Here is a 25,482-nt window from a genome sequence, read left to right on the forward strand (position 1 = left end):
GTTTTCTTTCTGAATTTCACGAATATTGGAATCAACTTTCTTCCTGCTACATGAAGCAATGTCGTGTACATATCATTAAACGGTTCTATTACCATTACTTCATTTCCGGGATTAATATTATGTTGAATATATTGTGAATACAAGCAGTCAATAGCATTCAATACACGAAGATAACCTAACTTTTCACGTATTGATGCAAACTAAAATCTTCATTACACACAGCATCAGTAAGGCAATCAAAAACATTCGAATGAAGAGAGAAGTCGAGATAATCTGATCCAACCAATACCGCATTATGTTTTTGCGAAAACTCAGTAAATTTCACCAATGCAAACTCAGGATTTGCATTTTCTGTTGTTTCTATGGAAGGTTCAAGTTCATTTGGAGCATTCATGTTAACTTGTGATGACATTTTTTCAGTGAAACTACGTAGTATTTGTTCCATTTTAAGGTCGCTTTGTTCAATTCGTAGATTCGTCTGGTCGATTTTATCATCAAGTTGTTTCATTTGTTCCATTTGTTGGTTCATTCGATCACCAAAATCCTGCTTTAATTGGTTCATTCGTTCCGTTTGTTGTTTCATTTGTTCCGCTTGTTGATCCATTCGATTACCAAAATCTTGTCTTAATTGTCCCATCTGTTGATTCATTTGTTCCATATGTTGTTTAAAGAGATTGACTAAGGTACATTCAGAGAAGTTCATTTCCCTGTTATCATTTGATTCGGTTGTATTTCCCATATCCGGAAGACTCATTTTGATATTTCTGAAGATTTTTATGCCACTCCTTAACAAAGTATACTCTGATTTGGCATTTCTTTTAACCAAATCACTACGTAGCCATAAAATAAATCTGCACTCCTGAAGTTTATTATTTAAGAGATTGTCTACTTAACTTCGTACAAATCATCTAAAGTCCTGGCGACAAACCACCAAAATTATATAACGACAATCCTGCGGCGAGGACCACCAAAATTATAAAACGAAATCCCCAGTTCATATAAATTTATATAACTATAAGGCTACTGATTTTCAACAAAAACCATTTACATACGGGATCATGATATTACCTTTTATTGTAGGGTGTCATACATGAATCTTTTTACTCACTTTAAAAACTGTACATGTAGTTTACCCAAGATGGATCCGAAATTATTATTTTTATTTTTTCCATCGTTATCATGACAACTATATTACATCGTCAAATTACTATTTTTTTTTAACAAAACAGCAACGTATATCAACTGAAAAGAAAATACATCTACTCGTATATCTCTCTTATATATATATATATATATATATATATATATATATATATATATATATATATATATATATATATATATATATATATATATTCTTCTTCCTTTCTGGTGCAGCTTGTGCATAATTTAAAAGTACTTCTGCCCACAATTACAAATAAAGATATAATAAAGAGTGATGAAATACAAGTATTGTTATAAGCAATAAGGCAATGTAAAATATTTCCAAATAAATGATTGTAGTATAGCATCCAAAGTGTTACCTGGCTGCTGTTGTGCATTATGTTGCTGTCAATGGTGCTCCAACTCTGTACAAATATCATGTGGCGGGGTTCTGCACTGTAGAAGTTCTTAGTATTCAAAAAACCTCTAAGAACAATAGAATAATTAGGAATCATAAAGAACAAAACAGTCACAAAATATTCCTAATTTTCACGTAAATATTAATTTCAAAAATAATAGTTCTTTTTAACGAGTTTAAATCATAGTTTACATTAATAAATAGCAATAACAATATCTTACTCTAAAGCCTGGCCTTAATGTCCCCAGCAAATTCTAGGAACAGTAAGCAGTAGTTTTGTGAAGGCCTCGAAAAAACCGAAAAATTTGGATAAAACTAGTCTTTTACGGGTCTCTCCCTCCTCCCCCCCCCGCGAGCTCGGACAAAATTGAAATTTTCGAACATTTTACTATATTATGCTTTTAAAATGAAAACTATATTTACTAGTTTACAGATAACATCATTGAGTACTAATATTTCTTGTATTAGAATGGGGAAATGTTGTGGCTACAAATACATGTGCACCACTCATGCAAACTCTTTAAATGAATAGAATAGAGTAATGGCTACAAATGAAACTAAAATATAATCCTAGTTGGATTAATTAATATAGACATTTAAATTATCTTAAACAATCTTATGAAGTTCCCGCTTGATGGTAGGGAAGTTTTAAAATAACGGGGCCAGAATCAATTTAGTTAATGTGTTAAAATCAAATATATCTATTTTATAGAGATATCTTCCTTGTGTTGTGTAAAATTTCCGTAATTTTGAACCCATTCGAAAACAATCTTTTGTTCGGAATTACTGTATTGGCGAAAACCGGAAAATACAATTTAAAAACTGTTTCTTCGCCTGATGCTAATCTTACTTGCTGTAGCCTGTCTATAGCATATATACAATGTATTTCGATAGAAGGAAAAATAAATACTTAAAGCAAGAGGTTTTAATTTTACTTTCTAGTTTTCTGATTTTTGGTAAAAAATATCCCTCTTTATTATTTGTATATTTTTCAAACAACTCAAAAAGAGAGAAATCTTATTTACACATACACACATTCACCGCAAAAGTGAGTACATCTGAGCAACGAAAAATATATTAAAAAGGTTGAATATATGAAACTTATGTTCATTATTACTACAGACTTGCAGAATGGCCGTTCTTCGCACGGGGATAAAACATTTCATTTTGGACATAAAGGGCACCAAAACTGTCACCAATTAACTTATGGACTCCAAGAACTATGAATTCAACAATAATATAAGTTATTTTCAATTACTTTTAAATGTCACCATCCCCCATAAGAGTACTGATGGGAGCTGAATTTGGATTCAAACGGCATCGGAAGTGTAACTGTTCAACTCAGCGACTCCGAAAACTATGGATTCGGCACTAATATCGGCCATTTTCGATCACTTTATGTCTCCCCCTTCCCCTAAGTTGCGGGGCTCAATTTGGATTTAAACAGTATCGGAAGTGTCATTGTTTATCTCAGTAATCTCGAAAACTATGGATTCACACTAATATCGGTCATTTTCGATCTGCCCCCTCCTCTTCACGCAAGTTGCACCTGGAAAGTGAAATGATAAAAACCATCCCAGGCCCGAACTTCATCTATGGTCAAAACTGTATCGAGAATGGTCTGGTGGTTCAAGAGTTATTAAGTTACACACGTAGTAATTTTCATCTTTATATATATAGATAATTTGTCGCATTAGAAAACCGTTATTTGTTTACATACAAGATTTTTGTACATAAAGTTTATATAAAAGTCTATATTAGAATATTAAATAATAGTAATTATACGTTTTAGTGCATAAGTATTAGTAAAATGCACCTACTGTTCTCTCTTTTAAGAGATAATTTAAGAGGCCTATTTGTTGCAAGAGAAAAGCTTCATGATGGTAGACTTGTACGTAACTATAAAAGTTCTGTAATTAATGCGCATCCGCGAATGAACAACTAAAAAGCACATAAAAAAATAAGTGCAGACTCTTAATTTTCAAGAATAATTGCAACAGTTTTACTTTCGAGGGTTTTTTTTTTTAATATTCACAATATTGAAATTTCTCACTTTTACATTTTCACGCGTTCGCAAAATAAATAAATAAATAAATAAATAAAATAAAATAAAATAAAAAAATAAAATCCGTTACTAGTAAACTTAACCCAATACATTTTTTGTTCTTTTTCCAATTTTTCTGGAAAGAAATCGGAAAAAACGGTTTTTTACCAACAGGTTCAAAATTTCCGGAAATTTTACAATAGGTAGTACTCGCATGTAAAAAACTAACTTCAAAAATAATAGTTCTTTCTAACGCGTCTAAACTATGATTTACATTAATAATTAGCAATAACTATGTTTTACTCCGAAAGGATGGTCTTGCCCCCCCTTCCCCCGAAACATGGATATTTCATACATGTTTTCTTCATAATTAGCAATAAGAAATGTACTACTTAAGACTGGTGTTGGTGCTCTTACCAAAACAGGTATTTTGATACTTACGTGTTTTCTTCTTGTTCTTTCTCTTCCATTTTGTCACTTTGTCTGCTACCGCATTGCCTTCTTCCTTCCCAAATGCTTGAGTAATTGAAAAGCTCCAGCTGTAGGAAAGTGATGGTTGAGGACCTTGTTGCAACAAGGATTCTAAGGACCTATCATTAAGAAAAAGTAATTTATTAAAATTTAAGAAATAAACTGTCTACATTTGCACATATATATATAAAAAGGTAGAACAAACTTTATCTATTTTCAATGTACAATTACGTTTTTAAATATTATTTCAATGAACTAATAAAAAATAAAACTTCAATGTTATATACTTACATGTTTTCTTCTTCTTGTCCTTTTTCCTCTAGACCACCTACAGTTGAAACTTTGCCAAACGCTTGCGTTAGCGAGCAGTTCCAATTGGCGGACGACGATGATGTGGAACTTCCATTAACAAGAATTCCAGAGACCTATAATAATAATAATAATAAATCATTTCCCGTTTATAAACTCCGTACTTTAAAACATCAAAGGTGCTACATTATTTTTTACAACTCAGTTTTATTACAGAGCATTGTACTTGAACAGCCTGTTCACAAGTGTGGCTATATGTAACGCAGATCTGCAGTTTAAGGTGCAATCCCAACCACCATAATCGTTCAAATTTTTGAAAACTCTTCCACCAGTTGTCGAACTAAGGACTCATACATTAATTATCCCTATCGTTTACCGTACAGAGTATATTTATAAAATGTTGAAAGATTTAATATTTTCTCCAAGTTCTTCCAATCTCGTTTAAACACTACTTCCTTTATCATATAACTTCAGTGCACTTACTTCGCCTCCCTGTTCGTTCTCATTATGCCAAAAACAGAAAATACTATCATCTGGGTCATTCCATGTGCAATCAACACATTTGTTCCCTCACATTTTCGGATTTTGATTATTTTTACGTTACATGAAGATATCATAGCAAGATTGAAAAATACCAAATGTCAACCTTCTAGGTTGATTAGTTTTCGAAATTTCCAATTTTGGTCCAAAATTTGCATATATTAGCTTTTTAAATTTTATATATCTCGGCTCCTAATTAACATACCGAACTAAGACTTACGTCATTGCAAAGCCATTGTTTCAAGCTTTTTTAGATATATAAATCAATGGGGTGTACTAAAAAGAATTATCGAAAATTCGAATTTCTCGAAAAAGGGCAATTTAAAATTTGTGAAAAAAATCTTATATGTAGGATAGGCCTTTGTGAAGATATGGTCAAAATATATGTTGGGATCGTGATGGTATCGCGAGATACAAATAATAGAAACGAATCGGCTGAAATTCTTCCACCAGAAAACACCCAGGCAGTCAAGGAATTCTTCCAAATTGCTGACATTTCTAAGATTATGCCAGGCATAAAAGACCGTCTTTCAGTAAGAGACAGCAGTGGGAAGAAAGTTAAAAATTCTAAACGTCTTTTGTAAAATTTTCGGGAGTTATATTAGTTGTTTAAAGAGCGGTTTGTTTATATGAGCATAGGGTTTTCCAAATTTGCAGAGCTTTGCCCAAAAAATGTTGTCTTAGCTGGAGCTAAGGGAACGCGCACTGTTTGCGTTTGTACGACACATCCGAACGTGAAGTTAATGATAGAAAACGCCAAGTTACAAACTCTCGCCAGTGGTTCCATAATTGGTCGATTGCTCATGTGGTTCAGATTCCATGTTAATCAGTAAATCCATGTCTCATATAGCCTCGCTGCTGAACAAGACGTTAAAATCAACTAAAAATCAACTCAATGGTTCCATAATAACTTACAAGGACTGCCTAAATCTCATAACGTGTGAACCTGTCTGCGGACTGTTCTATAGGAACTTGCTCTTCTTGCCCTGGAACTGACGTCATCAAAACCCTACAGGAAAACGTAACCGAAACTGCCACTTTCCGTCAATGGTTGTCTGTTGATAGATATACATTACAAACTCTTCAGAAGCCATCATCAGAATTTATTGAACTTTTTTGTCAAAAATTAAATTATCTTTATCATAACTTCATACGGAAGCAACAACGTTTATTTTTCAACCATGTTAAAGGAAAAAATTCTGAAAGTAAATTTGTTGTTTGTGACTTAGTGGAAAATTATGACTTTCTTGTAAAAGATGAGGCACAATCATTTCACTGGAATGCCAACCAAGCTACAGTCCACCCCTTCCTATTTTATCACCTAAAATGTAACAAAAACGACCACTATAACGTGGTTATAATATCTGACTGTCCTTAGCACAATTCCATGGGATTCTACTCTTTTCAGAAGAAGCTTGTGGAATTCCTTCGAAGCAAACATAGTATCCCCCTGAGAAAATTTTATATTTTTCGGATGATTCAGCTGCACAGTATATAAACCGCAAGAACTTTCTAAACTTACGCTTACACCAACAAGACTTAGGAATACAGGCTGAGTGGCACTTTTTGCAACATCCATGGTAAAGGCCCATGCGATGGTATAGGAACTACTGTGAAGAGACTAGCAAAAAAGTAAGACTCCAGCGTCCATTCTCAGATCAAATTTTGAAACCATTAGAACTTTATGATTGGGCAAAGAAGAGTGTCTCAGGGATTGAGTTCATATTTGTTATTCACTCAGAATATGCTGCGACTGATGAATTTCTTAAAAAACGTTTCGAAAATATTCACGGAATTTTAGGGACATGAAGACTCAATGCCTTTGTATCCCGTGATAGAATGTATGTAGTGACTAAGCCCTTCTCCTTTTCTTCAACATCCAGCATGCACGAGCTGGACACTTAGGACGCTTCCATTAGGTGAAATTCATGAATATGTGACTACAGTTTACGAAGGAAATTGGTGGCTCGGACATGTCGTCACTTCTAATCAAGAAGATAGCCAGCTGAAGGTAATATTTTTGCATCCTGCTGGACCATCACTTTCATGTCTTCATCCAAATAAGACGGACGTATCGTGGGTTCAGTCACGAGACATTCTATACAAAGAGAGCACATTGACATCTACTGATCGTGTTTACCGTATTCCTGAAGATGACGGCAAAACAACTACCAGAGCTTTCCAGAAATACATCTCTTCAAAAGACTTTAGCTAAAGGTTAGACTCTGTTTATAAATGGGCTACAGTTGAATAGTTTGAATAATTGCCAAATGTTACAGCGCAAGGAAAGTTCAGTGAACACTATACAAATCATGTAATAGTCGGGAGGCACAACACATGATTATTAGGTTTCGTTCAACCCGAGAGAGTAAAAGCAACCAGTGGTTCTAAATCATCAAGTTCACTAACCTGCTCATTTCTAGACCACCGGTCGCTTGATACGAACGGAAGTTCCCCCGTACACCCCGTCCCCCCTCTACTGAAGCTAGAAAATGAGCGTTTTTAATAAAAGGCCATATCTCCAAAACGAATGAAGATATTAATGAATTTCTTTTTCCCGTTTTATCTGTAAGGTGTGCTTTACGATTTTGTCTATTCATGCTTTGGATAGACCCAACGGTTTTTCGGAAAATTTAACATAAACATTAAAAACTGACTTATTTTGACCTTAATATTTTGTTTTTTGCTCAGTATCTCCCCAATGAGTTGAGATATGGAAAGAACATCCCTAATTAAATTTGTAGAGCATTAAATTATCTTTCCAACGGTACCAATATTGTTAGGTTTACTTTTAGAAATAGCCCTACAGCGAGGTAAGTTTGAAGGCAAGTGCGCTTTGATTCCAATGCTGATACTCCGAATGGCAACACTGAATTTCAGCTCATGTCAGTCAATGAAGGTTTTGTTTCCGAGATAAAAGCTGATTCTTTTCCAATATTTGAAGACAGTTCTCACCCTTCTCCCTTGAGCTCTCCTGCGCTGTCATCATCATTTCTAGATCTCTGGTCAATTGATACGACCGCGCGTTAAGGATTACAAAATTTTGAGATAAAGATGTCTTTCATAGTGTTAAAATCCATTTACAGTTGATATTCAGGATAATTCCGATTTCTCAACTCGATTTGTGTGCGACATTTCCACCGGTCGTTGAAAATAATTGCTTATTTCTTTTAACTAAAATATTTATCTTACCATACTGAAAAAGCAGAAAATAAAAATAATGTAAGAACATATGTAAAGATGGCTTTAGTGGGATGGGCAAACACCACTTAGAGGGATATACAGGGTGATTGATAACATCATTGTACACCTGCAGGGTATTTCTAAAATCATGAATGGGCCTATATTCTCTCAATGGTCACTTTAAAAATGTTTTTGCAGAAACCTCAATAACTATATTTGTATGTAATTTTTGAGAGTATTATATCGAGCTTGATTAAATACTTACTAATTACTGAAAACAAGCAGAACTATAATATTCTATATTATCATATCAAATCTGCGCAAAATATTTGCAAAATTACATATTTCTTTAGTCTTTTGAATACGATTAGATGAATCATTTTCTGATACGTGTTTGTAAGTGTATTATAACACTTGTTCCCATTACAGCTACAGGTTTTCATGCTGTACAGCTACTGAAGCCCACACACACTTGCATTTATTTGTGTAGCACATAAGTTTACACGTACAAGATTTTAACTCTGGTCAACTTTTAAGCATAGATTCCTGAGTGTCCATTTTCCTCTACGGTCTATGGAACCCAGAGATTCAATGCCGCGTTAACAAAAGCTCTTCATTGACTTCTGCGTTCAGCCAATTGGATCCAGTTTCTACCTTCTAATTCTATTTCTGCTTATATTTTTATATTCCTTTTATATATATGGACAATTAATTGTCTTTTCACTTGTTTTAAATAAAATACATAGTAAATGTGGATTTTTTTTTAAAGCTTGAGGTGCATCACACTATATGATATGATAGTTCAATCAACATTATATAGGAAAACAAAACGTTCTGTAATATACAAGTGAACGCTATAGATCGAGAGGGAAAAGCGATACTTACTGAGTATCTTATATCTGTTTTCACGATGAAGATTTTTTTTTAACGAAATGCTAACATGTTTTATGACAATGACAAGTCTGTGTATGCAAGCATAAAGAGAACAAGAGAAAAAAAGATAAATTATTTGCTTTTCCCGTAACACTACTATTAAATCTTCCTTTAAGCAGCGGGTCCACAACATGGGAAAAGTATGGAGCTGAAGGAGCAGCTTCAGTGAAATTTATTTGATCACTTTTCATATGTACGTTCTTTGCTTTCCTCTCAGTTACAAATATAGCTGCCGGTCACGCGAGTGGATAGTGGTGGAAGATAATGTCGATTACAGCAACTGATATCTCAAACCGTTCCGGAAACAAGATAAACATTGATTAATATCTCGCGACGGTTTGAGGTATCATATTGTTGTAAACGGCATTATGGTCTTTGCGTCTTTTGAAAGCTAGCAACGTGATTGGATGGTACTAAGCACTTTCTCGAAATAAAACCTTTTTAAAAAAGTCAATTTTTCAATTCCTTGTAATTCCTCTTGTTTCGCCTTGCTGTTATTATGCAACAGGGTTATGCTGGAAGGGGTCGCATAAGCTTAAAGCGGAATCCAAACGGCTTCTCGGCTTACATCCGAGAGAAATTGTCCTTCATTTGGACTCGAAACCGCGAGTAATTGGCCACAAATGCAATGATTCTGCCGACTCACTCACGATGGACTCCTGATAAAAATACGTTGTACTGATCTTTACATATTTGTTAATATGATTGTCAAGAGTCATTTCAAGACCAAAATAATAATAATAATAATAATAATAATAATGAAATAAAATAAATAAATAAAAATAAATAAATAGTTGCACAAGTGAAATCATTATACAGAATTACATATAAATCGGGAAACTCCCTCTTTGGCCATTGGGAAAATCCTGTTATCACTTTAAATGCAAAGCAAATCCCGTTATTGCTTTGGATGTAAAATTTTAAGGTCAACGTATACTCAGTACGCTAAAACTGAGGTATTAAATTACAAATTTAGTATGTAGATATCATTCAATAAAATTAAAACAAAGTCCAATCCAAGCTAATGTTGGAAGCTACGTAGGCAGTCGATAAATTTTGCCAATGTCTATCAATATATTTAGGCAATCTTTGCTTCTTTATAAAACAACAAGCATTCAGGCAAGCAAAAATATACAATTTGGCTTCGTTTAGGCTTAACATCTTTATGTAATACCGAAATTATCAAGAAGACTTTCGCTTTAAAGTGACATCCAAACCGCTACTTGCTTTACACATGTAAGAAGGGTTGTGGTTCGACCGAGAATTGAACATGGGGCACCTTAATTAAAAAGTGAAAAGGAGATAAAACTAATGCAGATGGTTTGATATGTGGAAACGTCACCATGAAGTTCACACGATTTAAAGCATTTTTCGTTCTTTTTTCATTTTGGTTTAAACCAGCCAATCCTGCCTTGAGCACTGTTCTTCTCGGAGCACCTAACGAACTAGAAGATTTGGCAACACTTGCTTCGACTAATCTTGCGCCTACAATAAAAAATCTAAAAACTTTTTCCAATTTGAACAAACAACGTCTGACCTCTGCAGGAATCTTTGGTGTGGTCCTGTAATTTACACGATGGCCTCTACACCCATCAACTGCACTGGATTCAATCCTTGGTTGCAATGTTGCCAACCCGAGCAACAATTCGCTAAATCTAGCTAATTTGGAGAGATAGTGACAATACTGGAGAATCCTTTTAGCACTTTGCTTTTCTTATAATTTTGATGTTACTTACAGAGCGATTACACTAGTTAACAAATTTAAACTTTTTGTTTGTTACATGAGAAAAATCACCTGATCTTAAAGGAACTTTTTGCGCTGAATTCGAATATGCACTCGGTTTCTCTCCATCACGTAGTTTTCCCGTAACAGAGGGATTTTCGGGAAATTCCCTCAAAAATTTCCCTTTTTCAGATATTTTATTCCCCTAGCTCCTGTCCCCGTACATATAGTAACATAGAAATTATACCTAAGTATACCTTGATTTATATTTAATAAACCCTAAAAGTTTCGTAAAAATCGCTTTGTTCTTTATAGAGAAATAAATATATTTGTATGTATACTGTGTGCACTGTTTATTGCACCTGATAGTAATGCTTTCAGATCTCCTGAGTTGGGGTAAAAACGATTTGCTTTATTACTACAAACACAGACATAAAAATGAATATTTACAATAGTCAACAACACACTTGTATTGCTCTCTGTAAATTAGAAACGTGTATAAAAATAGAATGTACTTCCAACGTATATTTTTTTTTAAACGTACAGTATATGTATATCTTAATACATATATATACAATTCTCCAAGTTTTTTCGTTTTGTTCATGAAATGGTTATCAATATTTGTTATCAAATGTAACAGAATGCAAAAGAACTTCCACTTCCCGAGCCCCCTACCAACTGGGAAGAGATACGGCCAAAAGACTCTGATGATGATCATGACCTTGATGAACCATTGACATCAACATGTACATCCAAGGATCCAACGTTCATCCCTGACTGTGTTCGCGAGCCACATTTCATCCGGCAATGTGAACTTAATGACCTAGTCCGTGATTTGCACCTGACAAAACAAGAGGCGGAACTTCTGGGATCAAGGCTCCAGCAGTGGAACTTATTGGATGCAGAAACGAACATATCAGTGTACAGGAAAAGGCATGTTCAATTTTCAAGCTATTTCTCAATGCAAGATAATGTGTGCGTATGTACGGATATAAATGGGTTGATGGCGGAGCTAGGAATTCCTTACGTTCCAGAAGAATGGAGGTTATTTATCGACGCGTCAAAGGTCAGCCTTAAAGCTGTCCTTTTACATAATGGAAATAAAAAACCTTCTATACCACTTGCGCACTCAGTGAAGATTAAGGAATCCTATGACACCATGTCAACTTTGCTAAATCTTATAAATTACAAGGACCATTGTTGGCAAATATGTTGTGATCTCAAGGTAGTTGGTATTTTATTAGGACTGCAGCCGGTTACACGAAGTACCAATGTTTTTTATGTTTATGGGATAGCCGAGCTGATGACAAACATTATGAAGTGAAGGAATGGGAACCTAGAGTGAATTACGTACCTGGAGAATGCAACGGCAAATACGCTCCTTTGGTAGATCCTAATAAGATATTACTACCGCCACTTCATATCAAGTTAGGACTTATGAAAAACTTTGTCAAAGCCATGGACACATCTGGTGAAGGTTTCAAGTATTTGCGAGATAAGTTCCCTAACCTGAGTGATGCTAAGATTTCAGCGGGAGTGTTTATTGGTCCCCAATTTAGGAAATTAATGCTTGATGATAGCTTTGACAGCAAGTTAAACAGTGCTGAGCTAGCTGCCTGGACAGCATTTAAGTGTGTTGTGCGCAACTTTCTGGGCAATAACAAAGCTGAGAGTTACACAGAAATCGTACAGGACATGATACAGAAATACAAAGAGTTGGGTTGTAGGGTGTCTTTAGAAATCAACTTTTTGCACTTCCACCTCAACTTCTTTCCTGCTAACCTAGGTGCTCTCAGCGACGAACAAGGGGAAAGATTCCACCAAGATATAATGGCAATGGAGAAAAGGTACCAGGGACGATGGGATCCTTCAATGATGGGGGACTATTGTTGGAATCTTGTTAGAGAATGCAACATTTCTTACAAAAGAAGGAAGTAGTGTACGTTTTTGTAACCCAATGGAAGTTTCATATATTGTGATAGTTTTGATTGTCTTTTCATGACCTTTTGGTACATTTGTATTATTGTTTATTGTAAATTGTCACACTTGTAAATTATATTGTATTATATTTTATATATGTGTTTGTGGTAATAAAGCAAAACGTTTTACCTCAACTTAAGAGATCTGAAAGCATTACTATAAGGTGCAATAAACAGTACACACAGTATACATACAAACATATTTATTTCTCTAGAAAGAATAAAGCGATTATTACGAAACTTGGAGGGTTTGTTAAATATGAATCAAAGTATACTTAGGTATAATTTCTATGTTAGTATATGCAAGGGGACAAGATCTTGGGGTGTAAAATAAACGAAAAGGGAAATTTTTGAAGGATTTTCCCGAAAATCCCTCTGTTACGGGAAAATCGTACGTGATGGAGAAAAACCGAGTGCATATTCGAATTCAGCGCAAAAAGTTCCTTTAAGAACAGGTATTTCCTTTTATGTAACAAAACCTTTGTTAACTAGTGTTATCAAGAGCTTTGTGAATAAAACGAACACGAATTATGAGAGTGCCACTGAGAACAAGTAGGGAATAAGCTGTGTGGTTTATGACGCCAGCACCTAAATACACAATGTGTGACAAATTCTAAAATTCGTTTGTGGCTTGTTACAACTGACGACATAATCTCTTGGCAACGGCAGTGGTGCGTCGAGTCAATTGACTCCTGACAGTTCGGAACAGGGTGAGGAAAAAAATATTTGCGGGCGATTACTGGACATTCTTTTCCAAACAGAAAAATGAACTTGACAGTGATAAGCAAACTTTTCTATAAGAAGGGCAAAGAAAAAAGGAAAAACTTAAAGCAGGCCAACATAATTTCTGAAAATAAGAATTGTACATTTGACATAATTCTTGTACTATTACACCCTATTAAGGAATAAGATTTATCAATATGGTTCGAACTGGGATGCAGTGATTCTCAGAAGTAAAATTAATTGCTCTGTTTCGGAAAGGACCTTTCAGGGGATTGTATCTGGCCCGCGGGCCATAATTTGCCCGTCACTGAACTAAAGCATTTCGAATTATTATTATTATTTTTACTATATCTAATTTTAGTGTGTACTATGTAATGCATAGTGTTGTGTAACTGATAAATTAAATTGACTAAAATGTGCGATCTGTGTATTTTATTCCTCCTTAAAAGTGCCGTATTTTTAAAATTAAGGATAGTACACTCCAAGGAGGAGACTTTTTTTTTTGTGTGTGTGTGGGTATGGGTGTGTGTTGTGAGAGAGAGAGAGAATAGATGAGTACAGGGTCTTTCAAAAGTCCTGCAAAAAAGTAAAAAGCTGTAACTTTGTAATCGTGTATTGTATTTGTACAAAACTTTTAGTGGACTTGTAAGAAAGTCTGAAATTTTATTTCCAAGCATTTTTTCAACGCCAAACCTCCAGCTGAGCACCATTTACGTCCAAACATTGCTGAAGTCTTTTCGGGAATCCAAGAATGGAATTTCGACGTGCTTCATCCGTAAATCTCCCAATCACATCACGTATCTTCTTCCGGAGGTCCTGAACATCTTTCGGTTTTTGCTCGTAAACTTCTGTCTTCACATGTCCCCAAAGCCAGTAGTCACAAGGAGTGAGATCTGACGATCTCGCAGGCAATTGATTACTCCTCTTCGGCCGATCCATTTGTTGGGAAATTGCTTATCAAGGAATTCTCGCACGTCTCGGGGAAAATGCGGAGGGGCTCCATCCTGTTATAGGTGGACCTCATTGATGATGCCTAACTTCCGAAGCTCCGGAACAAGAAAGTTTGTTAGCATATCGAGGTAGTTGGCGCCATTCACCGTGTCTTCATTAAAGAAGAAAGGTCCGATGCAGTGTTTCACTGAAACGGCACACCACACATTTAACTTTGGAGAATCACGAACATGTGTCTCAAATTCGTGTGGATTCTCAATTCCTGATATCTCTTGATACTTGAACCTGCAGGTGGTTGTTTCTGATATTTTTGTCGGAATTTCCTTCTCGCCAATACTAGATTTTAACTCACAAAACCATGCCACACACTGCGCTTTTCCTTGGGTAGACGCCATCTTTGTCACGTGATTTGCGGTTATGATGTCAACGTTTACATCCGCTCACTGTTGCCAACAAAAATTTTAACATTTCCACTAAACATTACAAACAAAATATAAAATTGTAAGTAGTACTTTCAAAGTTACAGCTTTTTACTTTTTTTGCAGGACTTTTGGAAGACTCTGTATTTTACATGGTTTCTATTTTTTACTGATTATGTTTACCTTAATTTGATTTTCAGTTTAGCATCCCTTTCAGCAGAGGGACTTTATGAGACGTGGACAACGTAGGATTTGAACCTCATGAGCTCTCGCCGGGAATCGAACTTGGGTCTCTACGCCAAACAGAGTTATGCTAATCGCTTAGCTACGAGGTAGCTCTGCTTATGTTTACGTGCGATATACATGTTTACTTTATGCTGTTTCGCAAAAATAAATAAATAAATAAATAAATAAATAAATAAACAAATAAATAAAATAAAAAAAGAAAAAAAGAAAACAAAAAAACACCGTTTTTAGGCTTAAATCCGACAAATATCTGTTTTAGCGACTTCTGGAGCTGAATTTAGCGACACTTTGCTAATAAGAATTGGCAACAGTGCCCGGTTAGTGTTTTGGAGTCCATGTTAATAGTAGGTTTTGTCCTTCTGGATGTTGCATAAGAACAAGTTATGCAATCTGGATGTTGCATATAAGAATGTGAAACACAAAATTTAACTCAAAATTTGACCTACCGCACCCACGAATACCTACGATACCAACCGGTGTAAAAAATGAAATAAAATCTTTAAGTTTTACGTCCCACGATTATGCCGGTTGGGCTAAAGGAGACGGTGATGATGAGAGATGAGTAAAAATGGTGGAATGAAAGTGGGGAGAAACGGGAGAACCCTGAGAAAACCCACGAGCATGGTGTTACCGACCGGTCTACTGCTTCATCCAAACACAACAATAACATACAAAATGTTCCATTGTGCAATTGTTCACCATTACTAACTCACCACAACTCAGAGTACCGAAGTCGCATAATTTGTTAGAGTGTGAAAGGAGATTACCCATCGTATCTATAAGGAAAGTCTGTGTGAACACAAAATGACGTTAGAACGACGGTCGCAAAAACATCAACCAGAAAGACCTCCAACGAGTTTCGCAGCTGGGCAAAGAAAATCGTCAGAAATTGTTGCTATCCGTGAATACAGATCCAACCAAAAAATTTTCAAAAGACACGAAAGAAGACACTTTTGACCTGCGGAGCACAAAGCTTCACATATTCAATGGGCTCACTATTACAGACCCTGGATTACAGCAGACTGGAAACGGAAAATGTGATCAGACGAGTCTCATTTTCGTCTATATTCCAATGATACAAGTCCTCCAGTACACCGAAAGCCCAATGAAGCATCGCATCTGCAATGTGTAGATTGTGGTTCAAACTGGAAGAGATCTTGTGATTGGTGTGGGAATATTTTTCGCCATCATTACTTTGATCCATTCATATAGGTGAATGCCAACATGAACAAACATATTTATTTGAACACGCTCAGTGGCCAGGTACTGCCAATTTGATAACATCTTAATGATAAATACACAGTGCACACTCCTAACTTCCAGGAAGACAACTGCTGTGTTTAAAGCCCCTGTACATAGTTTGCAGGACATTCAGATACCGGCCACTGTCGCAACTGTTGTGACATGCCAAGTTTTCAGATTTAAATTCAGTTGAATCTGTGGGATTATTTGGTGCAGTAGGTGAACGCAAAAATACCACTACCTTGCTGAACTACGGATCTACTGATGTATAGGTGCAATACATCATGCAGTCGCTTCAAAATACAATCCAGGTAGAAGCAGTGTTACCCGGTATTAGGTAAGTTATAAGTGGCAACTTTTGCCCGGTGCGCTTATACAGTGTGTTCAAAAAGTATCTCTGCTTTGGATTATGGCAAAGATATACATGGAAACACTAGTTACAATTCGACACATACTGTCTTTATTGCGCAGTATAGTATCTTTGTTGAATTGAAGATTAAAGTCTAGCTTCGTACATTTGCATAACATGGCATACACATACCCACAGACAAAAATATATGTTCCAATACTTTTCTTACAGTAACAAGTGCCAACGACTGCGGAGTGGCTTTTTGAACGAATTGTATAAAGAAATGTAGTTATTCAAACAAAGAAATATACGTGCAACAAGCTACATGGTATTATCTGTATACTCTTAATAAGGTTTCTGCGTCATAAGTACTTTACTAGTTGAAACATACTCAATATATAACCTAGTCTCTACTGAGTGTATCAAATTAACTATTATGTTGAAATATATCATCATCACCATTTAAACTTTCTTTGGCAATTTTAAAATCCATATTTCTGTTTATTATTGCACAAGTACTACCCCTGAAGATTAACTACAAATCAGCAAGGCTTAGGCTTGTGCTAAAGCTCTAAATTCTACGTTTGTATCATTTGTGTACTGTTAAGCAAGATTTGTGGTATATGTCACGTTAAATTTTTCAAACAATACATCAAATAGACGAAACATACGTTCTTGGATGACTAAGGAATCAAATGTTTATCTTTAACTAGTTTTGACGTCAAACACATCAATTAAACTATTTACATGGCATTTTAAATTACTAGTTTGGACCAAATCAAAAGATTTTGGAAACTATATTTAATTGAATTTTAAAGAAAACAGTTTTTATTTCAATTACAATAAATCACGACTAAAAGTACACCTTTCTTAGTCTTTTTTTGCGATCAAAATAAGGAAAGGATATAATACTGGTATATTTACAAAATTTTACATTAAGTTCTTTCGTTTGGAAGTGCATCAAAGTACAAAAGAACTGTGATTTTCAACATACCAAATGTGATTTCACATGAGTTGTGCTCTCCCACTACCTACATTTATCATACATATTGTTTGCATTAAGAAGAAAGAGAGAAATAAATAAATATTCATCCAGAGTTTTATTCAGATTGGTTTAGAAAAGCCAATGGAGTCAAGACAAATATCATTGGGCAATGTCACTATCATTTTTCTTTGCGTTTCTCATCACTCTTTCCAAAGTCCGTCAATTATGGAAACACAACTGATAGTGACAAAATTTGATAGTGGACTCCTAATACATTGGAAATGATGAGAGAGTAAAGTGAAAGATTAATTGCAGTAGTTTAGGTACCTAAGAAACAGTTACAGGCTGCGTAGCTACTGAACTACACGGAAGTCTAAATTTGCTACTCAGGGGCTTGAATTTTTCAGGTTGTAATATATTTCGTGCCTTCTCTAGTTTTGACAAACATTCTAAACAAACATAGAAGGAGTTTAAGATCCCCAGAAGCTTTTTGGATTCCATTATTCGTCACAAAAGCAAAGATATCAAGCACCAAATTATCATAAAATTATAAAACTTCTGTCGTTATCACACATTTTTATTTCTTCATGTCAATTTCAAAATATCAAATAGATGTGTATTTAATAAAATTTATTTTATTTTGAGTTTTTGTGTTTATCAGTCTGAGATAACAGTATGAAAGTATTGTAGTGACCCGCCAAATTCGGATTTGATTTTTTTTAAAACTGCATTTGGATATTCTTTTCATACGGTGATTAGTAACATTAAAAATATTATTCTATCCGAACAATATTCTGTTTTAGAATCCCATCATCTTGACCTCTAGCATTTTCTTTCGGAAGACAGACCGTCTCATGTGAACAGAAGAGCTCGTTAATCTTGAACTATGCCCGTTGACCTTTCCTGAACCTTAAGATACACTTCTTCCTTCATCACCCCTTCATATAATTAAAATACTGGAAGACTCACAAGAATATATCTATACGAATGTCTCTATGGCAACTATATTATTATTATTATTATTATTATTGCAGTACTGTAATTCTTAAAAAGGGTGTTTATCTTACTCTGGGTTTTGTGTCTGGTTTCTTTTAAAACAAATGAAATGATTTCATCAGCGTATGTTTTTCTTAAAGGATAACATAATATATTTACATTTCTTTTGCTTGTGTAACCAAGTAAGTAGAGATGCAAGGGCACGAAAAAAAAAAAACGGCTGTTTTGGAAAAAACTCGGTTTTTTCTGCTTCGTTTTTTTGCTTGGGAAATTTTGGTCTTTTTTCAAAATTCTGTTTTAAATTGATAAAGTAGACTTTGTTTCGCTTCTCTATAACACAAAAACTCATTTAATTAGTGGTTGATGCCGATAATAATATAAAACAGGGTTTGAAAAAACCCGGGTTTTTTTGAAAAAGCCCAACCCACCTGGGCCCATATGGGTTTTTTCGGGTATTTTCGGGTTTAATTGGGTTTTTTCGAAATATTTCAATATCTTTGGGGTAAAACTGTTAAAATGTGATTTATATTTGTGATTTATATTTCAAGATTGCCATTGTCACAACTTGCAACAATTTTCTACTTACTGTTGTTTTGAAAAAAAAAAGGCCGCCATTTTGTAATTTCACATTCGATCGCCGAGAAAATCTATGCAGCAAATTTAGCATATCTCGTGCTTTCACCGTCAAAATTTCAACTTAAAAGACTGAAAATTGCGCTTCGTAGCGTGGATACTCGCTGTTTTGAAAAAAATACCTCCATTTTGACATTTTACGTTGGTATGCCGCCAAAATCTATACAGGAAATTTAGTGTGTCTCGTGCTTATATTCTGAAAATTTTAACTTAAAAGGCCAAAAGTTGTACCCTCTGGTGTGTGTGGTAGAGGCAGACAAACGAGCTGAGTTGATTTTGTGTTTGTCTCTTTCAGCAGCGAGGCTATATGACACGGGGCCTACTGATTAACGTGGAATCCAAACAACACGAGCTCCCTCCGGGAGGCAAACCCGGGTCCCACGCCGAAGACGCGTACACTAACCGCATAGCCATGAAGGAGCTCGGCAGACAAACGAACAAATGCAGATCAAGTCATCCAGAAGCCTGACTGACGTTCGCCAAATATGAATACCAAAAGGGGTCTATTAATTTAAAACAAAGGTACAATTCCTGTTGTATGAAATAAATAAATGTTTTAAAATGTCTTATATGAAATTAACATCTTCCAGCGTAAATAAACCTGCCATATTTTCTCCATGAGAATACGGGACACCTCAGATCTCCCCTTCCTCAACTTTCCAACACAATGCAATGAACTGTAGTCTGGTTATGAACAAAAGTATAATAGGCCGCGGTGGCTCAGCGGTAGAGCGTTCACCTCAAGTTCATGGGGTTCCTCGTTCGATCCTAGCTCGCGCCAAGTGAGCTTTGTGGTGGACAAACACCCTGTGCGTGGATTTTCTCGAGATTCTCACGTTTCCTCCCATTTTCTTCATTCTGTCATTTCATTCATTTCTCATCATCACCATCACCTTGAGCATAGCAGGCATAACCGTGAGACTAAAACTAAAAGATTTTTTTTTCAATAATATAATAGGCGAAAGTTCACTAAGCAGCAGCTGCTTTTCTGTGTTCGTACCCTGCAATTAATTGTATAGACTGAAGATGCCTAAAAACTTAAGATGTGCTATAAAAATGCTTTACAGGAAAACAATATGCAAATTATTTAAATCAGTGGTACAATCTACTTTCAATATTTTTCGCGCGTTTAGCAACATTTATTTACATGGCTGTATCTGCCAAAATTACGTTGTCAGTTCAATCTGATGAGAAGCTGATTTTTCTCCTTGTATCGTGTGTAATTGTCAGGATCGGATTTACATTTTTCTAAGACCTGGGCCAAAGCACAATTCTGTGCCCCTAGCCTCTGAAAATGATTATAATTCTTGTAAACTTATCTAATGTGTTGCTGAAGAAAAGGTTAGTCATCTTCCCTGTGTTTGTAAATGTAGAAATCAAGTGCAATGAAAAAAGTAGCATTGCAAATTTCGCTCGCTATCAAGTCGAACAGGGTGGTGTTATAACTTCCTCGAAACTGTTACATGCAACAGCGTACTGTTCATTCACTAATTACCGGATTCCCAGCCAATGTCAGAATTTTTGTTTTTCACTTTTCGAATAAGCTGATATTGATAGCAGAAATGGAACGGAGTTAAAATACGGGACAATTCCCTGTCCCGACTAAATTTACGGGGACGCAGGACACACTCGTTTTTTAAGGGACGTATGGCAGGCTTAAACGTGAAATAAATAGTTTTATTGTTGAAGTATTCATTTCCGATCCTTCTGCGTTTAATTCGGGAATTTCCCGAGCACTTCTTTCACGGCGTGTACATCAAAACTTCCACTAGTACGGAAATTTGAACTCAGGACTTGAAATAGTAAGCGTTAAATAGTCTTCGGAACCCCGAGCATTAAGCTTCTTAAATTTGACAAGAATTTTTACGCTATTGCTGGTGTTGATTCTACAGAATGCTTATTTGAAGAGTAGCAACAAATAACTGAATTAAACTGTTATTGTTGGAAAACCAAATTTCAGTTGAAGAACCTTGTGTTTTACATCAAAGGTAAGAAATAATACTAATAGTTTTACTAATGTATTTACATATATGCTATTAGTACCGGCACCTATGACCTTAAACCCGTCAAACTTATGAGTGATAATGTCCCTCGGTGTCACCAATTCGACGAGCATACTATTCACGGAAAATATTTTCTAAAGTACAATTTTGCTTATTTTACTTCAAATAGGCTATAAGCATAAGCCATACATTAATTTGTTCTATAATTATCTTAAGCTAAGGTAATGTTTTTAAAAATTCATTTAGTGCATTCAGAACTTTATAAAGGTCTTATGTTAAATGTTGTTGTATACCTCAACGTGAAAGCCTCTAATTCGCCCAAGGAAAGTCTAAAATCTGATAAAAATTACTTACAATGTGATCACCTTAGTTGTATCAATAATATATTAACAAATAGGTTAAAAACCCAGGTGGGTTTGAAAGTGGGTTTTTTCAGGTGGGTCCAACCCGAAAAAACCCACCGGGTTTTTTCGGGCTGGGCCCACTTGGGCAAACCCTGATATAAAACCTTGAAAATAAACCATGAATTTCGAAAAGATATTTCAAACAATTTAAATTTTTAACATATTTGCATTATGAATCACAAAGGATTAACCAATGTATATAATAAGAATTTTTTAACCTCTTATATACAAAAGTAAGCAGGGTTGGCAAGAACCATGGTTGTTTTTGAAAAAGCCAAAAACCCTCTTTTGGGGGAGGGGTTAAACCATTTATTTTTTTTTTGTTTAAACTGGGTTTTTGGGTTTAAGTATTTTGCTGTATGTATTTATATTACATATTGACAGAAAGAAGTTTATTTCGCCTTAGTGTTATTATGCAACAACAGGGTTATGCTGGAAGGGGTCACATAAACTTAAAGAAATCCGGTCAGTAAATTTCTTAAATTGGGAAACTCCCGCCTTAGCCATCGGGAAAATCCCGTCATTACTTTAAATGTAAAACATTAACGGGAAAATCCTGTTATTGCCTTTGCATATAAAATTTAAGGTTAATGTGTCATAATCAGTACGCTAAAACTGAGGTATTAAATTACAAATTTAGTATGTAGATATCATGACTGAACACCTGGAGTCATGTTCAGAATACGAATGATCGTTACTTTCCCAGTTCAGTTGATTTTCGGTTTAAAGTCCCGTTCAGCAGCGAGGCCATATGAGACGTGGACCTACTGATTAACGTGCAATCCGAACATGAGCTCCCGCCGCGAAACGAACCCGGGTCTCCCACTTCAAAGACGCGTACGCTAAGCGCTTAGCCACGGAGATCAACGTTACTTTTCCACAATCCAAATATGCGATAATCTTGCGCGAAGTAGGTCCCTGCGCTTGCCACATAGCATAGCGGGAAGGCTCTAGAACACAGGTCCCCCATAAAGATTAGTAACAAGGTTGGTTTCTTCTTGTACCAAAGTTTAACATTTAATTCACATAATATAGCCGAACGAGCGTAAGCGATTGAAGGCGGGTTAGAGCTCCGCAGGGCACGTTGCTTTCTGTCTTAATGCAGTTCAATGGGAAGGGGGACCTGTATTCTAGAACCTTGCCCAAATAGTTTCACGTTTATAGCCGCTTATAAAGAAAAATAAACACAACTTCCGTTCTCCTTACATATTATCACGCACACAAACGAGCAAATTATCCATTTCTTCTAGGTAAATTTTCAAAACTTTGCTAGAAACGGACGACCAACTTTCTAACGATATAGAATACATGAAGCTGCATCAGTTCCCGAAGGAGCAGGACGCTCATACTTTTAGGGATTATTCATTATGTACGAACTTACAAAGGGGGTAACTAAGCGACTTTTATTTACTTATTGATTGATACGAAAATAATAAAAAAACGTACCTGTACTTTATATCTGCATGTGTAGTGCCCTTGTACTTTATCTATGACTGTGTGTGTGTGGGGGGGGGATTTAACGCATACCGCATGTCTTGTGCACATGGATACTTCTTAGTATTGCACTACGTAGAAAATTTATGGTATTTCATGTAGAAGTGGTAACAGAACACAGAAGAAACGCAGATCAGGGGGTTCTCATGTATACTATTACCATTTAACTTAACCCCCAACATTATGTTATTCATAAGCCGGTGTGATATAATTAAATACAAATGAGTACTCGAATCTCACCCTGAATCTTTACGTTACCTACTATATTATAAGATAAATATTATCACTAAACCATTATTACTTTCTGTCATTTAGTAAATCAATTTTTGTTTTGAATAGAGATACCATCATTCCTCTACTTCTTCTTAGCGCCAACATGAGCGATCAGTATTGCCAATTCCAGTTTCCCCCACAGAAAAAAAAAAATCTCCAAAAATTCAAATATCCCTACACTGCGTGTGGTGGAAAGACTGTGCACATAGATAGGACATCATTCCATAACAACGCCGCAAAAATTGCGGATCGCAACGCAATACTAATAAGGGAAAAACAATTATAGAAAAAGACGTTTCGCGTTATCGAACAGGACTCGCAAAAATTTCCGTTAAAGACAGGTTTCTGACTAACGAAGGTAGAAATTTTCAAAAACAATGCATGCATATAATGGTTACCGAGATAGAATAAGATGCTGTACGTACTTAATCAATTCACAGTATTTAACTCTATTACGAATTAACACATATACAAAACTTACAATAAACAGAAAAAATACTGTACATACGTTAACTTTACTTTTTTTCAACTGTCAGAGGAGTTTTAGATTACTTCTTTTCTGCTCGACTTTCCATAAAGATATTATTCTGAGAAACCATACTAATCACTAATCAAACTTAAAGAAATCCGGTCAGTAAATTTCTTAAATTGGGAAACTCCCGCCTTAGCCATCGGGAAAATCCTGTTATTGCCTTTGCATGTAAAATTTAAGGTTAATGTGTCATAGTCAGTACGCTAAAACTGAGGTATTAAATTACAAATTTAGTATGTAGATATCATTGAAAGTCCAATCCAAGCTAATGTTGGAAGCTACGTAGGCAGTCGATAAATTTTGCCAATTTCTATCAATATATTTAAAACCCTGGCTTCTTTATAAAACAGCAGGCATTCAGGCATGCAGAAATTTCGTTTCGTATGCTTAAGCTTAACAACCTTACGTAATACCGAGGTTATCAAGAAGATTTTCGCTTAAAGTGACATCCGAACCGCTACTTGGTTTGTTCGACCGAGAATTGAACACGAAACGAAACACCTTGATTAAAACTGAAAAGGAGATAAAACTAATGCAGATGGTTTGATATTTAGAAACGTCACCGTGAAGTTCACACGATTCACATTTTTCGTTCTTCTTAATTTTTTGGTTTGAACCATTTTTTTAAACCAGATGGTGTAAACCAGCCAATCCTGAAAGTAAATACTTCTTTTTTTTTTAAAAAAAAAAAAATACACAAATAACTGGCAAAATTTTATGTAGTATTTTTAGTTCAAAATATTCCATACTTTTTTTTTTTTAAACAAAATAAAATTAAAATAAAACATATGGTGGATTCCAAATGCAGACAGGCAGGGGGTGTCAAGATGATGTCACAAATATCCATCATACTGAAATATAATGTTCTAGATACAAAATTATGAGACCCATATTTTTTTGTTTCGGAGAAAAAAAATGTTGAGCCGACTTAGGCTGCTTCAAAGTTCGAGGGCCATTTTGTCATAAGTTTTGGCGCCAAAAAATATAAATGCCTGTTTCTCAGGAACTATGAAAGATATTTTAGTCGGGTTTTTGTATTTGAAAGGTAATGGAAAGGCCTTTCAAATGCATGTACAACAAACCTCATATGCAGCGTTTGGGATGTGCTATTAATGAAAATACAGAAAAATAGCCCCCTTTTGGAGCCCCAAAATCTCGAAAAGGCCACCCTCAAAAATTATGTAATTTGCAGGACAGTTACAGCAATACCTCACGTTGAACATCTATAAATTACAGAGGGTGTATATTCCTGGTTTCAGTTTTACAAACGATTTGCATGAGTACATTTACAAGCTGAAACGTAAACAGAATCACAATTTGTCAGCACGCGATTGCAGCAGATTGTTAATGGATAAACAATACCCGAAGTGAAAATTCAAACCAAACAAAATGTAAAGAACAGCATTATATAGATTATAAGAACCCATAACGAAAAAACAATCATAGATGCTTATGTAACATGCTAGTTGGTGGAAAAATAATTGTGGTT

The 25,482-nt window shown here is 35.3% G+C and overlaps 1 protein-coding gene across 1 annotated transcript; it reads right to left on the reverse strand.

Annotated features, from left to right (window-relative positions):
* Positions 1-1,326: 1,326 nt before the first annotated feature.
* Positions 1,327-23,555, reverse strand: LOC145691823 (uncharacterized). The gene is made up of 4 exons (XM_081767135.1): positions 23,141-23,555; positions 4,368-4,501; positions 4,047-4,195; positions 1,327-1,629 (listed from the first exon to the last, which is right to left on the reverse strand). The coding sequence occupies exons 1-4, from the start codon at positions 23,237-23,239 to the stop codon at positions 1,619-1,621; spliced, it is 393 nt and encodes a 130-aa protein (XP_081623261.1). The 5' UTR covers positions 23,240-23,555; the 3' UTR covers positions 1,327-1,618.
* Positions 23,556-25,482: the final 1,927 nt, after the last annotated feature.

Source organism: Thermobia domestica, chromosome 8 (genome assembly GCF_964235325.1).
Source record: "Thermobia domestica chromosome 8, izTheDome1.hap1.1, whole genome shotgun sequence".
NCBI classification, from domain to species: Eukaryota; Metazoa; Arthropoda; class Insecta; order Zygentoma; family Lepismatidae; genus Thermobia; species Thermobia domestica.